Source organism: Miniopterus natalensis, chromosome 2, assembly GCF_054644295.1.
Source record: "Miniopterus natalensis isolate mMinNat1 chromosome 2, mMinNat1.hap1, whole genome shotgun sequence".
Taxonomy (NCBI): Eukaryota; Metazoa; Chordata; class Mammalia; order Chiroptera; family Miniopteridae; genus Miniopterus; species Miniopterus natalensis.
The window spans coordinates 78,076,877-78,093,451 of NC_142082.1; the positions used below are offsets into that span (position 1 = coordinate 78,076,877).

General features: G+C 38.2%; 1 protein-coding gene across 1 annotated transcript in view; it reads left to right on the top strand.

The window, feature by feature from the left end:
- The window catches only part of WDFY2 (WD repeat and FYVE domain containing 2), a 190,610-nt gene that overhangs the window by 76,607 nt on the left and 97,428 nt on the right, over window positions 1–16,575 (top strand). Inside the window, exon 3 of the mRNA XM_016213832.2 lies at window positions 1,708–1,781. Within this exon, the coding sequence (XP_016069318.1) occupies window positions 1,708–1,781 (74 nt within the window). The remainder of the gene's footprint in view (window positions 1–1,707; window positions 1,782–16,575) is intronic.

Here is a 16,575-nt window from a genome sequence, read left to right on the forward strand (position 1 = left end):
TTTGCTTTATATTATCATGCTTATATTTAATAAATCGTTAGATATTTTAAAATTATAACAGGCATAGCAAAGAACAAAATAAAGACAATGTTATAGAAGTAATCTTATCACTTGCACACAGCTATATTTTCCATGTATATTTTTATGTGTGTCCGTAGTTTATGTAGTTGTAATCAAAATGTATTTTTGTTTGTTTTGGCTAATATGATAATTTCCCAGGAAATCATTAGATTTTAATTTTACCCATGTTATGGGATTATGAGACCTGGCATCTAAGCATGTGTGTAGAAATTTGCCAACATAGTGTATAGGCCAAGGGCAAGTAAGACTTTTTTAGGGCAGTGCATTAAATATCATTTGATTACTTTTCTCCAGCAGTGTTCTCTTGGGACTCTAGTTTAATTTTGTGGCTAAACTGAAAGAAGATATTCTGCTGTACTTGTAGAAGTTTTTTTTTTGGGGGGGGAGGATTAATATATGTATGTTTAATTTTTCAAATGTATCATGATTGAAAATTAGAAGAAAGCGATTATGTAGTTTAGAAGATTTTTTTGGCTGTTGATCAGGGCCCTTTTATAGAGAATGAAAAAATATTACTAATTGATGTGTTTATGAAATGGCTCTGTTAGTAGAACTTGAAGTTCTTTTATAGTTTAAAGATAATCTAAGTTGGATGTTTGGAAATAGGACTGTGTTTGAGTTATGTCTTTGAACTTTCTCCAACTTTTTCTTCCTGTGTGACCTTGGGTAAGACATCTAATCACAAGTGAAAAGTAGGAATAAAAATATCTGATGCCAGTTATGATTATGATGATAAATAGTTCATGATCTACAGGGCTACTGTGAAGATTGGGGGTGGGGATTTTTAAAAATTGTGTAGGACTCTTTAGAACAACTATTTCAGTATAGGACAAATTGTCAAAAGGCCTCAATTCTTACAAGCAAGCATAGGTAGAGAAGGCAGGCACCTGGAAGCTGACCTTTTAGCAAGCACTTCATGGCCACATATGGCTTCCAAACATGCTTAATTTACTTAGGCTGAGGTCAGTCTTGCAGAACTGGGAGGCCCTGTCCAGGACAGAGTGTACTGATTCACCTGATTTCTTTCCTGTAGAGCCTGGACCTGTGTCAAGTTGGTTCTCTTTTAGATTGAGACAAATTCTCAGTCTTTTTCAATTAGCAGCTTCTAGCATACCCCCTGAACACGGAGAATAAAAGATTCCTGTTAACTCTTCATACCCAAAATCAATTATGATTCAAAAAATAGATTTCTGTACTAGTAGGGGGGATAATTAGATCTTTCTTTTGTTTTCCTAGTTCAGAAAAGATAGGTTATTTCTATTAAAGTTGAGGTTTGAGTGGAAGAGATTCATAGGTTGGTGACAGAAGGGTTACACAGCACAAAATATTATTAACCTAGTCAAGCAAACTTAGACTTGATACTGACAGGAGAGCTGAGACTAAGCCCATTGGAACTTGTCCAGTTTGAGAACATCTTTTTTGTTATATTGATTAAAAGAATAACTGAAAAACTAGGGTGGCTGTAAATTTACTGTTTCCATTTTTGATGAGTGGGAGTTAAATGAACTGTTATTCAGGAAATAGTGGCAAAAAAAAAAAAAATAGCCACACACTTTTAGCTAGTCACTCCTGAATTGATGAGAATCATTGTTTTGTTAATTTCATCAACATGTTCATTTCTTTCAGCTCCATGTTCATGCATGTCTTTTAACCCGGAAACAAGAAGACTGTCCGTAGGTCTAGACAATGGTACAATCTCAGTAAGTACACATAAATAAGATTTCCAGTTGAAGTAATTCCCTTCCTATGGAGCATGTATGTATGTATTGTGGTGAGAATTATTTATTAGTTTTTGGGGTTTTTTTTTCAAATTAACAAGTGAATTTTCTTGCTAAGTAAATTACACATTGCAGTGCAGCAAATTATGGTGAGGTATAGGGAGAGCTGTCATCAGTCTCAATTTAATGCTGATAAGGTTCAGCTTGACTTACAATGTACACAGTGAATAGGGGCATTCTGAGGCCCACAAGTGAACTACATGAACCTCTGTGTTAGTGGGAACAAGCTGTGATACTAGTGGATTTGATCAGATGGTTAATCATGGTGTCATATGCTTCCCCACACAAGTGACAGAACACAAAGGAAATGACTTCTTTTAGACTGCATATCTGATCTTGTCTTTGATACTCTGTGGTCTTCTCTTTCCCCTCATTCTTCTGTCCCTCGTTGTCCTAACTCCCTGTAGCACGTGAACAGAATTTTGTAAATTTGTATGAATTTGTAAAAAAACACACAGAATCTACACTTAGTCTGAAGAGTAGACCCGTCGATTGTAGATATTGAGGGAACTGAAGTTATTAGAGATTGGAATCTCAGATTTTACTACTTAATCTTTTTACATATTTCCTTTCAACTAGTATATTAACTAGTAACAAACTGACCTGGTAAATCCTCCACTTTGGTAAATTATCCAGTATGTCTTACCTTTAGTTCTGGGCAAGAGAGGCCCTGCTTTGGGACCCATGAATTAGATGACTCCACTCTGGACACACTTTACCACAGGGTGAAGGATCTGAAGGGCCAAGAAGGTGTGCCCATCTTAAGCCCTTATTCTGCCTACGCCCGTGCTCTGGGTACTAGATAAAACTAGTATCCTTAGCCTGAAGGGTGGCTAAGATTTGAGGTGGGTAAGATGTCCACACATGTGAACAAGACCCCTCAAGTTGTTGACTGAACTGGGGAATGTGAAGAGAAGGGTGTGGGCTAGCCCTCCCATGTTACCACACCATGGTGTGGAACTTCAAACACTCTAAAAATTCTAAGTTTGTATGTGTACCTCTAAGTGGTGGAAAGTATATTTGTCAAGATTGGAGGAAGAGACCATATTTTATTTAATAGTTTAACTTGATTTATAACTTTTGAATATTTAGACATGTGAAATGTAGGTCTCCATTTGTAGTCGTGGCCTGACTCCTACAAGGAGTCTAAAGAGGTGGACCTGAAATTTTCTATTTGTTCCTTAGGCAGAACATTTGTTTGGTGACCTTAATATTGTTAAATATAAATTAGCCTATTGACAAATATTTATGGGATTTCTATAATATTCAGTGCATTTGGTCGCTCTGTAAGCTCTTTTCCTTAGGAGAACAGAAGAGAAATTCATGGTGCAGATCTTTTCTACATTAAGAAGAGCCATTTAAAAAAGTAGGGTGTGGGTGAGACGGGGATAAATCTATTTTTAAAAGATAAAGGGGAGATAATTGGATTGCTTAATAAACTAAAGTGTTTATTACAAGGGAAATCTGAAAGGGTGAACTAAGATCCATATATTGCCTGACAGTTCATGGAATAGCATGTATAACACTCACTGTTCATGAAAAGACTTATCTGTATATAACGTATGGGTGATTCTCGGCATTTTTGAAATCAATGTAAGTGGTTAATGGGCGCTGCTAAATTTGGTTTTGAAGGCAAGAAAGGTAAACAAAATAAGTTTTAGAGTTCTCGCTGTGTACTGTGTGTAAGAGGAGACACCATCTTAGCCATTCTTTTTTCTTTTTTCCTTTGTTAAGTCTCCCCTGAGGAATTAATTAATTAATTAATTAATTAATTAATTAATTTATTTATTTATTTATTTATTTTTATTTTTTAGAGGGAGTAGGGGTGGGGAGAGAGAGAGAAACAGAAACATCCATCAGTTTCTTCCCACACTCCTGACCAGGGCCAGGGATCGAAGCTGCAACCCAGGTACGTGCCCTTGACTGGGTTTTGAGGCCTCTACCCTTTTGTGTGCAGGCCAATGCTCTAACCTCTGAGCTACAACTGCCAGGACATTAGGCATTATTTCTTTAGTAAATGAAATAGCTGGAGAACCAAACATGAATCAGAGGCTAGACTGAGATGCTTTTCTTGGTGTGTCAGTACAGTGTTGGGATATCAAACCTTATCTTAACCCCGGTCTTCCAAAAAAGATTAAGGGCCCAGCTTGTATGAAATAATTTCCTAAAAGTACCTCTTTTAAGAAAAGATGATGAATTGTATACCCTACCTATTCTCATCTGAAGAATTTTAAAAGAGCTCTGAGTTTTGGAAAGATACATTGAGAGAACAGCATGTTTAAGGTTCAGAATTCTCCTTGATAACTACAGTAACAGTTTCTTTACTAAAAACACTTGCACAGAGTTTCAGCTGTTTAATAGTTTACTTTCTGGACATGAGAAATCTATTTAGAGACTGTATATTCTCTGTTTCCTGAAAATAACAAATTTTAAAAAGAAATACTGGTTAACTTATTTTAAAACAAAAAAAGGAGGAAATCAGAAAGTGTATCCTTATTTCATTTTATATTACTGAATAAAAAAGATTTAAGAGATAGTTAACATTATGTAACTGAGTAGTGAATTAGGAAGTAGAGATAAATATAGACCGTTCTTTCGAAAATTTGGCCGCAGAAGGAAGAAGAGCGATGGAACATTGCTCTGGAGCACTGGAACAAGATATGATAGTGGACAAGTAGCAAGAGGTTCCAGGACAATTTGAAGAATTTAGTTTTGGGAAGTAGTGGGGAGACTTTTGAGATAGGAGGGAAAGGTAGAGACAGTTTTGAGATGTAGGAGAGGAATGGCGTTTTATTTTTCTCATAAAGTACCAAATTAGATCACTAACTGATGAGCGAAACTGGGGTGAGGGCATATTTTCATATCTGTAACTTGCTTTTTCTGATCATATACCCCAAAACCCCATCTGCCATCTTGGAGTACAAAGTCTCAATTATTTCTTAAGGCATTGTTCAAATGCTCTTTTCCCTTTTTTCCCTTTTTTTGGATAGATGGTTTCTGAGCCCTACCAACTCAGATTACACACACAGCACTCAGTAGGTTAGCTATATTGTATTGCTTATTTAACTTGTTTTGTAAAAAGTTTTGAAGCCTGTCTCTTCCATTAAATACAGTATTGAATGTTGAGGATTTGGTCAGCCTTTTATTCATCTCCTCTCCCATCAGATCTTAGTGTGGTTCCTTGTACACATTAGGGACACAATGAATAATTTGTTCAGTAAGTTGTTAGCTATAGTACAAACACTATTATTACTTAATATAGCTGGTTGTAATAAGTGCCTGCTTAAATTGAGATAGTTTATTTGTATAATCCTATTTTTTGTTCAAATTTTTTTTATAATGACATCATCCTCTGTAGGGGAAGAAGCTATGCCAGTAGTTTAATTCATCTTGAGATTTCAGAAATGCCTTCTGCTTTAATATTGAAAGAAGTTAGTCCAGTTGTGCTAATTGCTATTTGTGATGAAGTAGTACTTTAAAATTTTCTGTCATAATGTCTCATGTATTCTAGCCAACCAACAAATATCAACTGTGTGCAAAAGATTATACTCAATTTTAACATGTGGCTCCTGTTCTCAAAGAACTTATCTTTCAGTTGGGAAAAAATGAAGTTATGAAATAAGTAACATAAAATAAAAAATAACATCTTAAAGTAGCAATACATGAATGATTGTGATGTTGGCAAGACTGAGGTCAGAAGAAGTGGGAGAGAGTGGTCCCTGTGAGCTGAATTTAGAAGACTGGCTAGGATTTGATTAGCTAAAAATAGGAAGGTAAGGCATTTCAGGCAAAGTGAATGGCATAGGGAAAAAACCATGGAGGTAAGAAAGGACAAGACATGTTTGGAGGGAGAGGATTAACCAACAGTTTGGGGAGAGGATTAATGGGGTAAAAAGTATGAAAGATAGTTGGGGTTTAATTATAAAAAGCTTGACACAGGATGAGTAGTTAGCATTATGTGAAGGAACTGGATTCCTAACAGGGACCATCTCCCCCCATCACTACTTGGCAAGACTTTCTATGGTATTCAGAGGGGATAATGGACTAGTGAGGAAATGTCAAAAGGCAGAAATTAAAGAATTTCCATTAAACTAATTTTCACCAACCCTACTAAATAATAGCTGTAGCTGTGTATATAAATCATCTTTATAAATACATTTTCTCTTCATCAAAACTATTAGCCAAAATTTTTATTAAAATCTTGCCAAAATAAACGCATAGTCATTGTGAACAAGGAGATAAAATCTCTGCTCTCCAAAGATTAATTTCATGTATATGTTATGGGAAGTTGGCGACGAGAGGAAAAGATTGATTTATATAAAGGTTTGCATTTAGAATAGTGATTATTGTGTAAAAATAAATGATACTTTGTCAAATATTAATTGATCATAATAGCAAGGGTCAATTTCTGGGATCTCTGTTCTGTTCCACTGATCTATATGCCTGTTCTTGTGCCAGTACTAGACTGTTTTGATTACAATGGCTTTGTAGTATAGTTTGGTATCCTGTATTGTCATCTCTCCAATTTTGTTCTTCTTTTTCAAGATTGCTGCAGCTATTTGAGGTCTTTTTTGGTTCCATATAAATTTTTGGAATATTTGTTCTAGATCTGTGAAATATCCCCTTGATATTTTAATAGGGATTGCATTGAATCCATAGATTGCTTTGGGTAGTATGGACATTTTAATGATGTTAATTTTCCAATCCATGAACACAGTATATGCCTCCACTTGTTTGTATCTTCCTCTGTTTCTTTTTTCAATGTCCTATAGTTTTCCAAATATAGATCTTTTATCTCCTTGGTTAGGTTTATTCCTAGGTATCTTATTTTCTTAGTTGCAGTGGTAAATGGGATTTTTTTTAGTTTCTCTTTCTGAGAGTTCATTGTTGGTGCATAAAAATGCCATCAATTTCTGGATGTTAATTTTGTATCTTGCTAAATTCATTTATTAAATCTAGTAGTTTTTTGGTGGAGTTTTTAGGGTTTTCTATGTACAATATCATGTCATCTGCAGATAATGACAGTTTTATTTCCTCCTTTCCAATTTGGATACCTTTTATGTCTTCTTGTCTGATCACTGTGGGTAGGACTTCCAGTACTATGTTGAATAAAAGTGGTGAAAGTGGACATCCTGTCTTGTTCCGGTTTTTAAGGGAAACGCATTTGGTTTTTGCCCATTATGATGTTGGCTGTAAGTGTATGGCTTTTATTATGCTGAGGTATGTTCGCTCTATTCCCACTTTGCTGAGAACTTTTATCATAAAAAGGAGGACAAACAATCCAATTAAAAAATGTGCAAAGGATCTGAATAGACACTTCTCCAAAGAGGACATACAGATGGCCAAGAAACATGAAAAAATGCTCAACGTTACTAATCTTCTGAGAGATGAAAGTTATAACTACAATGAGGCATCACCTCACACCTGCCAGGCTGGCTACCATCAATAAATCAACAAACAACAACTGCTGGCAAGGATGTGGAGAAAAGGGAACCCTAGTATGCTGGTGCGAATGCAGACTAGTGCAGCCACTGTGGAAAGCAGTGTGGAGTTTCCTCAAAGAATTAAAAATGGAGCTGCTTTTTGACCCACTGATCCCCCTTCTAGGAATATATCCTAAGAATCCTGAAACATTAATCAGAAAGAATATATGCACCCCTGTATTCATAGCAGCACTATTTGTAAGAGCTAAGATCTGGAAACAGCCCAAGTATCCATCTGTGGATGAGTGGTTAAAAATGTGGTACATTTGCACTATGGAATACTATGCAGCTGTAAAACAGAAGGATCTCTTACCCTTGGGGACAAAGGATGGACCTGGAGATTATTATGCTAAGAGAAATAAGCCAGTTATTGAAAGACAAATATCACATGATCTCACTTATATTTGGAATCTAATGAACAAAATAAACTGATGAACAAAATAGGTCCAGGCACATGGAAGTGTGGAACAGACTGACAGATCTCAGAGGGAAGTGTGGGGGGCGAGAAGAGGTTAATCGAAGAAGGTATATGCATATATGCATAACCCATGGACACAGACAATGGGGGGAGTAGGAGGAACGTCTGTAATACTTACAACAATAAAAATAAATTAAAAAATAAAATAAAACAAATGATATTTATCATGCATGGATTTATTTTTGTTTTTGTAGTTCTTTCGATTATTATGTTCTTATAGTATATATTCCTGTTAGTTCACATAGGTTATCCAAAGGAATGAAAAAGTAAAGAGAACTAAATATTTATGGGGCAGCTCCTGTGCACAAGGCACTCTGCTTTACATACATCATATCCTTCCAGCTTTACAATAATCCTCCCATGTAGGTAGCATTACAGTACTCCCATTTCTCAGATTAGGACGTTAAGGCCTAGAGAGTACACATGTCTTTTCTGCCTTACTTAACCAGGAAGCAGATCTCAGCAGAGCCAAGAACTCTGTATCTCTGTGCCTTGAAGCCTGAGCTTTTTCCTCATCCCTATCTGCTATCCTGGAGCCACTTCATATGTAAAGAATTCCTGCTAAAGGCTTTCCATGCCCTGCCTGTTACCTTGTTTGTTTATGATCTCTCTCCTTCACTAGCTTGTAAACTACCTGAAGGCAGAGACCATGTCTACTTCAGTGTTGTGTCCTAACAGAATTCCTGGACCACTGTAGATGCTTTGTAAAATGTCTGTTGAATGAAGGAGAGAAGGTATTTCATTTCAGTTTATGTCATCAAGATGCTAAAACCAAAGTTGGGCACTTAGCTGGCAGGATAAATTGCTCTCAACGGTTGACACAATATGAGTGAATGAGTGACTGCTTTGGGTGGTCATTTAAAAATTTTATGTTCAACTCTGCTTCCTGAAATTTATAAACAGATATATATTAAGCAAGCAACTAAGAAACTTAAGTAGAAGAATAGTGTTCTTGAGAGTTTGTGGGGCCCTAAAATATGTTGTTAATAAGTCTTTCATTGCCTCTTTTTCAGGTAGACTAGAAATCTGGTGAACTTTTGGGATTATTGAAGGAATATGTCTTCTTTATAATTTATTATTACTTGCAGATTCATATTTTACAATTAAATGAACAACTTTACAGTAACATTACTTTGTGCTCATCTATTTCACTAGTTGTATTCCTTAATTTTCTAAAATTGCTTCACATGATGGAATTCAGAATGGTATATGTCTTGGCAGAAGCTCATAGATAGAGAATCTGAGTCACAGGTCACAGTCATCACTTAGGCAAAGAGTACTTGTTGTAACAGGGAAGCAAAAAGTGCGCCCCTTCCAGAAGACCTGTAGCTTCAAGGGAGAGGAATGTAGTTTCTACAAGAGAGGATGTTTCTTTTCCAAATAAGTTAATTACCTCTTTTAAAATGTTGACCTTTAACAAATATAATTTTTCCAGCAAAATGAGTTTGTTGGGAACAACAAAGAATTACAATGTGGGACATGCATTCTAATAGTGAACCAGACACAAACAAAGGAGAGGAACACCCTTTCATTGCACTTGGGAGGAGCTGTTTTAAACAGAGTCCATTGGAGGACACTGAAAGTTTGAAGTATAGTGACTTTTCATTGGCTGCATTACGGCTGTCTCCCGTTGGCTGAGCTGTTACTGGCAAGGAGGAATCTTCTGCTGAGGTAGTAAAGTAGTAGCACTTACTGTCAGAAATGCAAGGTGCATCTCTTCCTGTTGTGGTCAGGAGAGTACATGGAGTAACATGTGTGTAAGAGTTCTCTTTTAATCTCCCAACTCCATTTTATTTATTTATTTTTTAAATATATCTTTATTGATTTCAGAGAGAGGAAGGGAAAGGTAGAGAGAGAGAAACATTAATGATGAGAGAGTCATTGATTGGCTGCCTCCTGCACGTCCCTGGGGATGGAACCCGCAACCTGGGCATGTGTCCTGGCCGGGAATCAAACCTCGATCTCCTGGATCATAGGTCGACTCAACTGCTGAGCCACACTGGCCGGGCTCTCAGTTCCATTTTAAATGAGGTTTCTGTTTATTAATTTTCACAGAAATATAATACTCAGCATCCATAGAAGGAAATCCAAGAATCATCATACCTGTTTTTATCCCTTGAAACCAGGATCTTAAACTGTTTTTTTAAAATATATTTTTATTGATTTTCAGAGAGAGTGGAAGGGGGAGGGGAGAGAGAGAGAAAGAGAAGAAGAGACATCAATGTGAGAGAGACACATTGACTGGTTGCCTACCGCACACCCCCTGACTGGGGCCAGGGATCGAGCCTACAACCGAGGCACATGCCCTTGGCCAGATTCGAACCCAGGACCCTGCAGTCTGCAGGCTGACACTCTAACCACTGAGCCAAACCAGCTAAGGCAGGATCTTGAACTCTTAAGTGTTGTATTATATTCAGGAGGTCCAAGGCATTGTCATATTTATAATAGTTTATATATAGGGTGTCCTCCAGAAATGTATACACACTTAACAGCTGATACCTCAGTTGGTGTTTCTTTCTTTTCAGATTTAACCCGTTGGAATTAATAATTATTTAAAGTGTGTATACACTTTTGGGGGAGACCCTGTATATTGTCATGAGAGACAGATGAATCATTACCAGTTAGTTACAGCATATCAATACCTGGTATATTACTTTCCTAGGGCCGCCGTAACAAAGTACTACAAACTAGTGGCTTAAAAAAAACAGGATTTGTTCTCTCACAGTTCCAGGGACTTAAAAGTCTGAAATCAACTATGGAAAAGGCCATGCTTCTAGAGGCTCTAGGAGAGAATCCTTTGACTTTCCCGAGCTGCTGGTGGTTGCTGGAAATTCTTGGCATTCCTTGGTTTGTAGATATGTCACTCTAATCCCTGCCTCCATCTCTTCATCCCCCTCCTCTCTGTTTCTGTGTCTTCACATGACCTTCTTATAAAGATGCCATCATTGGCCTGGCCAGCGTGGCTCAGCGTTTGAGCATCGACCCAGGAACCAAGAGGCCACCAGTTCAGTTCCCATTCAGGACACACGCCTGGCTTGCTGGCTTAACCCTCAGTAGGGGGTGAGCAGGAGGCAGCCCATCTATGATGTTTCTCTTTCATCGATATTTCTATCTCTTTATTCCTCTCCCTTCCTCTCTCTCTAAAAATCAATTTAAAAACAAATATTAGAGATATCAGTCATTGGATTAAGGGCTCACTCTAATCCAGTTGTGATCTCATTTTAACTAATTACATCTGTGAAGACCTTACTTCCAAATAAGGTCACATTCTGAGATTCCAGGTGTATATAAATTTCAAAAGGACACTGTTCAATTTAGTACACCTGGTAATATTGTATCTACAGTGTTTTCCTAATTAGGAATTACTTGATTAGGAATCACTTTTGTGAATGTGTAATAAGATGCCTTCAGGAAGAGGTATCCAAAGATATTAAAAGAGGGTGATTAAAAATCCCCTTGGGGGACATAAGAAAAGGTTAGAATTGAAAAGGGCCTTAATCTTAACCTAATGCCACCCTCTCCTAGATTAAGTGATATATTAGATAGGCCATATATCAAGATAGTAGTGGCAGCTAGGACTTCCCTGAACCGTGGATAGATAGATTTTCTTATTATACCAGACTGATTTCTTCATGCAACTAGGACAGTCCAGGTGCAAGGAATTGCCCTAGGATGGTCAATAATAAATTGGAAGCTGTGTTATTCCATGCATCAAGCCACTGCTAAAAGGATTTTTAAAAAAAGAATTCAAGCATTTAATGAGGCATTATTGTGGGTTTTAATGAGCCTACAGGGAGTGGACCCAAATGATGAGATCACATTCTACGTGTGAACCTTGAGAGGGAAGACACCTGCTAAGAAGGGCTCCTGGTACCTAAGTTCACTAAAATACAAAAGCAACAAAACAGAGCCTAGCAGCCATTTCTTCACAGGAGCCTCTCACCAAGCTGCACTTTAGGGAGAAGCCTGCACTGAACTACTGAACTGCCTCCCTCAGCTGTGTTCCTGCCATCTGAGCCATCCCTTGTAAAGGAGATCCTATTCAACCAATAGGACTGAGGCTTTTTCACTCAACCAGAGCTGTGCAGCCCTAGCCAACCAGAGTAGCCCTGTTCTCATCAATTAGGACAGTGCCTTTTGGACCAATCAAACTGAGGATTTGGAGTCCTCATGAGGACAGATCAGTCCTGGACCAGGGGCAGGGATTTCTGCTGCTATATCCCAGCTCCTCTCTGACTTAGGGATCACATTTTCCCTTTCCATGAAAGATTGAAAACTGTGTTTTCCCTGGCTAGGGGTAGAGCTGAAACACCTAAGGCAGACTGGTGCAGGAGCAAGGGGGCAGACCCGCACAGAGGAGTAGAGCAGAGTGGAGCAGAACAGAGCAGAACTGCCCAGCTGAAGTTCTAGGGCCGCCTCAGTCATGCTGTTATCACAGCTGTGCTGTACGTTGAGCTGTTTGCACTGAATAGTTTCCTTCTTCATTGCACCACAAATTGGGAATTCCTGTTGACATTGAATTGGCACCATTGACCATTGGTTGGCAAAAGTAACCTATGAATAAGGCATTTCTGCTGTACCCAAATTGAATGTACTGTCAGGCCACTCTTGCTGGAGAGAAAGTATTTTGATAATTGTCCCCTTGATTGGTTCAGAGACAGCAATGCTACAGCTGACATGTCGACCATGATGCACTCTGAGTTTGTTCTTTCAGAAGAATTGATGTTACTTTGAAAATTTCCTGCTTTCCAGGATTGCTAGTATGACACCTTACATGAATATAATATCCTAACCATGAGGTAAACACAGGGTTGATTTGAAGTAAGTTCCTGGAGGTCCTGTATTCAGAGAAACATGGACTTGGAATCTATAGTGCCGCCTTCTTTTAAACTCTTATTATTCACTATTATTTATACTAACTTATGATTCTTTGTTCCATGGGTTCTACCACAAAAGACCACCATTTGTAAGCCATTTCATCATTTTATGGCACTGGGCTTTCTAATGTGAGGAGTTCTTTTTATAGACTGCTACATAGGTATTCTCTTCTGAGCTTGTGTTAACAAACTGCAATGAACTTAAATATAAATATATAAAAATATATAAGCTTACATATATATGGCCTTTTCTGCTTAGCCACAAGAGTCCTAGGATGCCAACATACCAGTTGCTTACTATTTATTCATATAGTGTAATTCATTGAAGGTGGTTTTGTCACTGTTTTTATGAGCGTTAGTGTGCCTTCAATATTTGTATGGATCATAGAGCTTTTTAGAACCTCTCAAGGACAAGCCTGTCTCCTCTAGTTTTGTCACTGAACATGTAGCCCTGACGTCTATTGTTCAGTACCTGCATGTCATCTAAAAATTTGGTCAAGTAATAGTGCATGCAAATGCCACGAGCATTCCGTGGCCCGAGACTATTTCATGCTACCTCCATGCGGTTATAAATTTTTGAAGGTCCTCTTGATCCCCCTTTTAGACAGATTCTGTAGCATGAATATCTGTAGGGGCACCCAGATTGCCCTGAATTTTAAATTGGGTGCTGAGGAAGTCCAGTAGAGTGCATGGTGTATTGAAATCATTTATATAGTACCTACAGGAGTTATCTGCCACATTGGATGTCCTTATAGGGACACTGTGTTACTATTTTAGAAGGTGGTCGTCTTCTTACCTTGGCCATATCAAGTAGCATATCTATGCTTCAGAAAAGCAATGGTTAGGAATTGGTGAGTGTATTAATTTTCAAGTTACTTTCCCTTAGTCATATACCTTAATAATCTCTCCCTCCACCCTGAATCCTTTACATTGGCTTTTAAACACACTCAAGTTTCTTTTTATTGAAAACAAAGACCAAAACATCACGACTCTCTTTCCTGTTCACCTAATAATTCTGTCTCACTTCTCTTCTTGTAATCAAACTTCCCAAAACAGTTGTCTGTAGTCACTTTTTACATTTTCTAACTCCCCTTCTCAGACCACTGCAGCCTGGCTTCTAGTACCATCAGTCTGCCCAAATAGCTCTGGCTATGGTAACAAAAGACCTCCATGTGGATTTTTCAGTCCTCATCATGTTTGACCTCCCTGCAGCATTTGCTCTGCTGTTTCTTCCTGAAATATTCTCTCTCTATATATATCCAGCAACACAATACTCTCCTGGTTTTCCTCCTACCCTCTGGCTGTTTTGTCTCTGCATCATAGAATGTTGTCTAATCAACTTTGATTCATTGTTGGAGTTTCTGTGCTAAGCCCTTACTAGTTCTCTCTAGACAGTCTCACCCATATCATGGCTTCATTTGCTACCCATATGACAATAGCTGAACTTTTTTTTGTTCTTAATCCTCACCTGAGAATATGTTTTTGTTTAATTGGTTTTAGAGAGAGGAAGGGAGAGGAAGAGAAAGAGAGAAACATTGTTCTCTGAAGTTCCAACTTCCTTCTTTTTTTTAATTTTAATTTTTACTGATATCAGAGAGAGATAGAAACATCAGTGATGAGAGAGTCATTGATTAGCTGCATCCTGCATGCTCTCCACTGGGAATCTTGCCCTGACTGGGGTATGTGCCCTGGCCGGGAATCGAACAGCAATCTCCTGGATCATAGGCCGATGCTCAACCATTGAGCCACGCTGGCTGGGCCCAACTTCCTTCTAATATTTCCTGTTGAGTATCTCAAAGGAACCTCAAACTCACCAGATCCAAAATCAAACTCATTGTTCCTCTCTACACATCTGGTCTTTCTCATTGTTGCTTATTTTAGTGACTGTAACCACTGTTTTACCCTGTTGTAAGAACCATGGGTTTTTGGAGTCATCTTCCTTCTTCATTGCTCGACTCTATCCATTCTATCACTTAATTGGTTTTTACCCCCTAAATATCTCTCAGCTTCCACCCCTCTTCACCTCTTCATCACCATAATCAACATCATTATCACCCCACTACCACCCCCATTGCCATGCTCCATCTTCTTCTCCTTGGACTCTCAGTTAACCCCCTCACTGCGCATCCCATATGCATTCTGCCTTCTCCAGTCTGTTTCCCATATTGGAGCTAGAAGGATCTTTTCAAAATACATTTTATCTTGTTATTTCCCCTGTCAAACATTTCCAGTGTCTTTCCCTTGCTCTTAGGGACACAGGCCAAAATTCTTCACATGACCTGTGCGACCCTATCATGTCTGCCCCTGCCCCCTGCAACCTCCTTTTGTGTAAAGCCCTTCCTCTTGGAGTTTCAGCCTTAGTGGCCCACTTTCAGTCCCTCATACTCATTGTGTTTCCTCCTTTCACAGAGCTTCTCTTTGAATGTGCTTCCTTCTTCTCTTCGCCTACTTAAGCTATTGTTGTTCAGATAGTTTAATTTTTATTTCCCTAGGGAAGTCTCCCCTGATCCTCCAACATGTCCCTGAATTATAAGTGCTCATAGCGTTGAGTACCCTCCTCTGTAGCAGTTATCATAGTTGCCATTTTATACTTATTTGGGTGATTATTTGATTACTACATATATTCAGCATAAGCTCCACAGGGCAGTGGCTATTCTGCTTGACTCTTTATTACATCCCTGACACCCCAGTACAGTGCCCATGAATTGTAAGTGCTCTGTAAATATTTATCAAATGAATTAATGAGTTAATTAATATAGTCTATCAAGTTGACAATATAGAGAGGTTAAGAGCACAGACTCTGGAATCAAATTGCCTAGGTCAAATTGCAGCTCTCACTCCACACGTTGTGTCACCCTGGGCAAGTTGCTTTACTCTCTGTGCCTGTTTCCTTATCTGTAAAATGAGGATAATGTATTAGTTTTATAGAGTTGTGAGGATTATCTGACATAATATACATTAAGCTTTTAGATCAGTGCCTGTACATATCAAGTGTTCCATAAATGTTAGCTCCTGGCAACATTGTTGTCATTAGCAGCAGCACCCTCCATTGGCGGTAACCAGGAAGCCTTGGTTAAAATCTATGTCATGTGCATTTAGTAGGCCAGTTCCAAGGAGAGGAGGTGGCTTCATGGTGGCATACTAGTTAGGATGATTCAACGTATTTCTAGTCCCATGTTCATTCAGTCTTTGCTGCCTTATCACAATAATTTACCAGTGATTTGCAAAATGTGGACTCTCAAATACAATTTTTTTCTGCAAAAATGTTTTTTTGTCCAAGTTGTTACTATTTTAATTTTCATCACCCTCAGAGGAAGGTTGGGCTCAGAGAATTGTGCAAATTACTGAAGATGCTCTGAATGGATGACTGGAGAAGATGTAGCAAATTTCTCATCAAAACAGACGACCTTACTCCAGTGGACTAAGTATGGGAGGAGGGAAGGTTCCCCATAAAGGGCTGTATCACTTACTATTCATTTGGGAGTCTGAATTTTCTAGGCCAGTGTCCAGAGAGCTCTCTGTGGTCCCACAATTTTTTTTAAAACTAGGTATCTGTCACAAATCTTTTACTAATTATTTCCATGTAGACATGTGAAAATAATGTCCTCTGTGTGCACAAATATTTTTCTAATTTTTATTTTGAGTTAATGTTTTACATAAACTGTGCATATGGATTGGGCCATGCTTCTTAGATCACTGTCTTTTAGATTGCAAGGTTCAGAGCCTAGGGGTACAGATAGGGTATTTCTATGTCAATTACCTTTGAAGGCATTCCTCCCAGAGTACCTTGACAACAAAGGAATCATGAAACATACCCCCAAAGAGCCATCTGATATTTATTCTTTTTCTATAAAGCTTGAGAACTCACTAGAGCCAAA